Here is a 7136-nt window from a genome sequence, read left to right on the forward strand (position 1 = left end):
ATGGATTTGACGCGTTTCCTTAGAGCAGATTTACTGCATGTGTGTAAAGAATTCGGGATACCCATAGGCAGTACAGCGAGGAAGGCGCAAGTCGTAGAGGCTATTCAAGAGGCAGGACTTGAGGACGATGATATTAACGAAACCCTCAAAGCTCTAGATAAGAGACAACAGGATGAGAAAGAAAAAGAGAAACAAAACAGGGAATCTCAAGCACTCGAACTCGAGAAGATGAAATTGGAACAGATGAGGGAGACGCGCGCGTTCGAGCTAGAGAAGTTGAAGCTAGAACTCGAGCTTCGTAAGGAGGCTACGAACCCATCTGAGAGCCGTCAGTCAGTTTCTAGGGCAGAGAATGTGGACATGTCAAGGCTTTTGCAACCCTTCAAAATTGGTCAGGACATGGGACTCTTCCTTGTAAATTTTGAAAGGGCGTGCGAAAGAGAGAGGTACTCTAAAGAAACTTGGCCGGCTAGGCTAATGACAGTCATCCCGTGTGAAGCCGCAGACAGTGTAGCACGCCTTTCGGCAGAGGACGCGAAACAGTACGACAAAGTAAAGCAAAGTTTGCTGAAGCGTTTCCGTCTCTCTGCCGAGGCGTTCAGGTGTAGATTCCGCGATGGAACGGGAAGAAATGTGAGCAGCTTTGCAGAGCGTGCATTCGACATCAAAGCAAACCTGCGAGAATGGTTGAAGAGTGCTGAAGCTTTCGGGAACGCGGATAAAATTGTTGAGGTGTTCGCGTTAGAACAGTTTTTCCAAGAGATACCCGAAACCGTCAAAAACTGGGTGCGCGATAAGTCGGGAGTCGTGACATTAGAGTCAGCCGCCGATCTCGCTGATGAATACGCTTCGTTGAGAGGGATTGACGCAAAAGGGGCCACGGCACCCACGCGACCAAGTAAACCGGTTCTCGTAAATGGACGAAGGCGGGAACAAAGGGAAAGCGCCAACCAGGAAACCCCCAAAAATAGCCAGGCAAAAGGGGACCAGAAAGGAAAGGAAGGACAGAACGACAGACAAAAAGTGAAAGCGTTTGAGAAAAAACAACCGATTGTCTGTCACCGCTGCAAGGAAGAAGGGCACATTGCCGTGGGCTGTAGAAATCCCCGTGTCGCTATGGCATACGAGAGTGAAAGCGATAGCGAAGATCTAATGAAGCCTTACTTGTACGAGTTAAAAGTAAACGGGCGACCGTGTACGGTGTTGAGAGATAGTGGGGCTAGTTTGGACCTAGTGCATCCATCATTTGTATCGTCGGAAAACTACCTGAGTAAATGTGTGTGGATCCGACAAGTGATGGAAGAACAGACAGTGTGTTTACCCGTAGCTGAGGTAATGCTAGAGGGTCCTTTCGGAGAACTGCGAACCGAAGCTGCCGTAAGCGACAAGTTACCTAAAAAGTACTTGTATCTACTTTCAAATCGAACGGCTCACCTAATGCGCAAAGCGGGCATGAATCTAGAACCAGAGACGATATGCGCATTGACAAGGGCGAAGGCGCGAGAGCTTAGGGAATTGAAAGCTGCGGAAGAGGCTGAGGAGCAGAAGGGTATGAATGACCAAGGAGATAGGGGCCATCATGTAAAGACGCCGACAGTCAGAGATCATCAGAGCGCAGACGATCAGGAAGACATAGGTTCTAGCAGAGGCGAATTTTTGGCACCAACGAGTGAAGCTTTAACTAACCTGATCCACGTAGACAGAGATACCCTTATCAAACTCCAGGGTGACGACGCGTCTCTAGCGATACTAAGCCGTAATGATCAGGTGGGGGTTGCGAAGAAGAATGTCAGGATCTTTAAGAAAAACGATGTTTTGTATCGGCACTATGAGGATCGAAAAGGACGAGTGGTAGACCAGCTGATCGTACCAAAGAGCTTGCGCAATGATGTTTTACGGCTTTGTCACGACAACTCTTGGGCGGGACACTTAGGCTCGCGTAAAACAAAACAACGGCTACTTCAAGAATGGTACTGGCCTGGGTGTTTTAGAGACGTAGAGAACTATGTTAGGGCATGCGACACATGTCAAAGGGTGGGGAAACCCAACGAGCGATGCAAGGCGCCTCTAACTCTCGTTCCGATCATCAGCGAGCCGTTTCAGAGATTGGTTATAGACGTAGTCGGGCCACTTCCCGCGTCGAAATCCGGTAGCAGGTATGTGCTCACCATGATCTGTCCGGCTACCAAATTCCCCGAAGCGGTACCACTCAAAGAGCAATCTTCGACGGAAATCGTAGACGGTCTTTTGTCTGTATTCGCCCGGGTAGGGTTCCCAAAGGAGATCCAGTGCGACAATGGATCCGTTTTTACGAGCGCACTGACCACGACATTTCTAGAGAAATGTGGAATCCGGGTAATTCATAGCTCCCTACACCATCCACAAAGTAACTCAGTGGAGAAATGGCACTCTGTGCTGAAGCGCGTACTGAGGGCTTTGACTTACGAATGCAAGACAGACTGGGAGGCGGGTCTTCCGGGGGCAATGTTTGCACTGAGATCCGTGCCTCATGAAGCCACTGGGTTCAGCCCAGCCGAACTAGTGTATGGGCGTGCGCTTCGCTCCCCTATGCGCCTCATAAGGGAAAAGTGGGAAGACGAGCAGAGCGACACAACGGTTATAGAGTACGTTCTGAGCCTACTCGAAAGACTTCGGAATTCGCGTGAAATAGCGGAGAGTAACATGCGAGAAGCGCAACAGCGGGCGAAAACCTACTACGATCGCAACGCGCGCCCTAGGGTTTATAAGGAAGGTGACAAGGTGTTGGTGTTACGGCCTACGAGGGCCAACAAGCTAGAGGTACATTGGGACGGTCCGTTTAAAGTAATTAGGAAACTTTCGGACACTACTTACATGATCGAGTTCAAGGGAAGGAAAAAGGAAGTACGGACTTACCACACGAACCTAATGAAACCCTATTTGAGTTCGACACACGTGGTAAGCGTAGCTTTAAACGTTCCCGAAGAGCAGCCCTCGGACCTAGTAGAATGGGGTGACGTTAAGGAAAGTAGTGCCAACATAGACGAAATCGTTCAGACGGTACTAAGTAACGCTAAGCTTTCCGAGCAGGAGAAGGAGGACGTCAAGCAACTGGTACTGGATTTTAAAGATCTCTTCTCAGATTACCCAGGCAGAACTGCCCTTGCAACTCATGACATAGAGTTGACCAGTGAATCCCCTGTACGTTCACGTCCTTACCGCATTTCCCCGCGTCAGGAGGAAATAATGAGAAAAGAGATCAAACGCATGCTTGATTTGGGAGTAATTGAAGAAGGGGAAAGCGAGTATGCGTCACCTATGATCATTGTTGAAGTGGCGGGCAAAGAGCCTAGGCCCTGTATCGATTATAGGAAGTTGAACGCTGTAACAAAGACGCAAGCGTACCCGATACCGAATGTAGAGGAAAGAGTGGAAAGGGTCAGTCGGGCTAGGTTTATCACCACGCTAGACTTAGTCAGAGGCTATTGGCAAGTGCCAATGAGCGAGCGAGCGCAACAATTTGCCGCCTTTACGACACCCTTCGGTTCATACAGGCCGTTAATGCTCAGCTTTGGCCTTAAGAACGCACCTTTTTGTTTTTCAAAACTTATGAGTCAAGTACTGCGAGGGGCGGAAGGATATGCCGTACCCTATTTAGACGATATCGCCATCTTTTCGGATTCGTGGCAAGACCACCTAGAGCATCTTCGCGATGTTTTCAACCGTCTACAGACTGCTGGTCTAACACTGAAAGCGAGTAAATGCCACCTGGCCCAAGCAGAAGTGTTGTACCTAGGACATCGCGTTGGCCAGGGAAAGAGGACGCCAGCCGAAATGAAAATAGCAGCGATAGCAGACTTTCCCAGACCGCAGAGCAAATCAGAGGTCAGGGCCTTCCTGGGTCTGACTGGTTACTACAGGAGCTATATTCGGCAATACTCCGAGATAGCAAGTCCCCTGACTGATTCGCTTCGCAAACAAGCACCGAATAAAGTAAACTGGAATGACGAGAAGGAGAGCGCATTTCAAAGACTGAAAGCCGCTCTGACCAAGCCTCCGGTCCTTAGATCTCCAGATTTTACCAAGCCATTTATAGTACAATGTGATGCAAGTAATCGTGGAATGGGAGTTATTCTCAGTCAAAAGGACAACGACGATCAGGAGCACCCAATACTGTATGCAAGCAGGAAGCTCTCTATCAGAGAAGAGGCTTACAGTGCAACAGAAAAGGAGTGTGCGTGTCTAGTTTGGGCCACTCAGAAGCTTTCGTGCTACCTGTACGGGGCCGAGTTTGTTTTCGAGACAGACCACTGCCCACTAACGTGGTTGAACCAAATGTCGAGCAAGAACTCACGGCTACTCAGGTGGAGCCTTGCTTTACAACAGTACAATTTCAATGTTCGGTATAAGAAAGGAAAAACCCATGTTAACGCTGACTGCTTAAGCAGGGCCTAACTTGCATATTCCGTGTTGTACTGCCTTATTATTTGGAACGTGGAAAGGAGTTCAAAACAATGATTCTAACGAAATGGGTGTGTTGAACTCGAAGGAGGGGTGCTCAATGAATGATGAGGTTTTTTGTCACGCAGTATTGTCTTATATGTATGAAATTCGGGAGCCAAAACCCGTAAGGTTAGTGACATGAATTCGTACTGAGTCCTGGCTATGTGACAATAGAGGGGAGCCGCTGCGCAGCTGTAGAGTGGCGTTGTGGTGTTCCGTTTCGTTGTTTGTTTTGCCATGTTGAATGCAGTTCGTCGGCAACGGACCCTTCTGTCGTCGAAACCCAAATGAGAAAAGGCGACCTGGGACAACCACGCAAGAGCGGGACCTTCGAGCCATGGATCAGACTACGTGGGAACCATGGAGACAAGTCGGCACGCTTTGAAAACGGCTTTGGGCAGCGGAACCGTCATTCAGCATTCAGCCCTCGTCTGCATTGTCGACTACCAGAAAACGGGGTTGTCGAGCCACTGGTGCGTTCATCATCTCTACTGGCCTCCATTTCTGGACTGCAGACCATCCGAGATCAACCCGGGGCGGCGACGAGCTGTTACGACTCGCCATTTTCGGCCACCTCCCCGTCCATCGGAAACCATCTTGGTCAAGCCAGAGAAGCACCTTCGTCAAAAGGGAACGGAATTCCCCATTCCGAGAACCCACTTCAAGGCTGTGACCTTATTCTCATGGACGTCTCCTATTTAAGCGGCCGCGCTGTCCCGCCAAAGCAGATCCCTTTTGTACATAACCCGAAATACACTTTCTATGTTGTTCCTGTTATCTTGTCGTCTGTCTGGCTGCACTCCGGTCCAGGGTGTTGGGGAATCCGGCCATCGCTACCATACGGCGGTTCGCAACATTATACAGAGTGTCCCAGAAAACGTGTCATTGAATTATAATAAAAAAACTACACCACCTAGAGTCATGCGGTCGATGGCATTTGTTCTTACTGGGTTTTTGCCACCTCCTCATGTGAATGTGGTGTAACGTAAGTTTAATTAGGTAAATTTTTGCGAGCTTAAGTCGGAAATTTGCCTAGTAAAGGTCACTTTTTTACCCCATCAATGCGAAGAGCGTGTCTAATTTAGTGAAATTAATGATAATTGACAGGGATATTCAGGAGCTATCCCATCGGAAAAAATAGCCGAACATCATGCTCTGCGGAGGTCGCACAGAATAGCCAACGATGAATTTTTCAGCGCGATCTTTGTCAGCCCGACGAAAGGAGGTTGGAAACCCAGCCCTCCCCGACATCGCAGAAAGAGATAAAACAGGAACGGCTTATCACGTCTGACTTTCGCTGGGTTAATGCTTTCCCTCTCCCACTTTTAGGAACTGTTACTCTTCCTACTATCACTCTGCGGGCTGGCTTCGGAACCTCCTTTCGTCGCACTGAGAGCGATTGCGCTCAAAAAATCATCGCGCGCTATGGTCCGGTGCTCCGAAAAGCATGATAATCGGCTATTTTTTCCGGTGGGATAGCTGGTGAATATGACAGTGAATTATCATGAATTTGAGTGAATTCGGCACGCTCTTCATATTGGTGGGGTAAAAAAGTGACCTTTACTTGGAAAATTTCCGAGTTCAGTTCGCAAGTATTTACATAATTAAACTTGGAGTACATGACATTCACATTAGGAGGTGGCAAAAACCTAATAAGAACAAATGCTGTTGACCGCATGATTCTAGGTGGTGTAGTTTTTTTATTATAATTCAATGACACGTTTTCTGCGACACCCTGTATGCGGTGTTTTTAGGGCACTACATTTAGAATGCATTTTTTTGTCATAATACTTTGTCCTGTGCCTCACGACATCTTCCTGATATCCGCCAGACATTTTTTTCACGAATATTTCGTTTACCTTTCAAGATATAGGGTGGTACTACACGTATGAAACCAGCGCACATTTGGTGTCAAAACATCACCTCGTACGATGGTCTAGGAAACAGTTGCGTCCCTGCCTCATGCAAAGCCCGACATTGTACATTTCATGTCAAAACATCTCGTATGAGACCTCGTATGATAGTCTAGAAAATCCGATCAACAAAGAACAAAGATGTTGACCAACGCACGCTTCTTTTTCTTCACTTTCATTTTCCCGAGCGCGCCTTGGCGCGAAACGAGCGCGTTTGCACCGGCATCCGCGAGATGGCGCTCCCTGAGCCGTCGGCTTAGGGTGCCTGAATGCGCGCTCTCTCTCCTCCTCCTTGACAGGGTAGCTGCGTCCATGGGCCGACTTCAGGGGAACTGTGCCGGCATACGCCTATTACACATCTGAGGGAAACCCAGGAAAAACCCCAGACGGCACAGCCGGCCCGCGGATTCGAACCGCGGACCTCCCAGTCTCCAAGCGCACGCGTTACCGCTGCGCCACCGCTTTCTCTCCTCCTCTCCACCACCTTTCCCTTCCCGAGAAACATGCCGCCTAATCAGGCAGGCAGACCTCTCGGGTTCCTCCCAACGACACTCCTCCTCCTCCTCCTTGACAGGGTGGGGACAACGGCGGAGGTGCCGCCATGTTCACTCACAAGCGCCGCTTGCAGCTATGTGTTCTGATAGAAAATTTCGCCTTTCTAAGCTTTTTCCCACTTTTTTTCAACCATTTTCTGCCAAAAACACACTTCCAATGACGAAGTCCCGCCTCGCTCCTACACAA

At 49.0% G+C, this 7136-nt stretch overlaps 1 protein-coding gene across 1 annotated transcript; it reads left to right on the forward strand.

Moving 5' to 3' along the window:
- On the forward strand, positions 1–4434 carry LOC135369407 (uncharacterized). The gene has a single exon (XM_064603000.1). The coding sequence runs from the start codon at positions 1–3 to the stop codon at positions 4432–4434; it is 4434 nt and encodes a 1477-aa protein (XP_064459070.1).
- Positions 4435–7136: the final 2702 nt, after the last annotated feature.

Source organism: Ornithodoros turicata, chromosome 9 (assembly GCF_037126465.1).
Source record: "Ornithodoros turicata isolate Travis chromosome 9, ASM3712646v1, whole genome shotgun sequence".
NCBI classification, from domain to species: domain Eukaryota; kingdom Metazoa; phylum Arthropoda; class Arachnida; order Ixodida; family Argasidae; genus Ornithodoros; species Ornithodoros turicata.

Coding starts and splice junctions, on each gene's coding strand:
- LOC135369407 (XM_064603000.1), top strand. CDS start 1: ATGGATTTGACGCGTTTCCTTAGAGCAGATTTACTGCATGTGTGTAAA.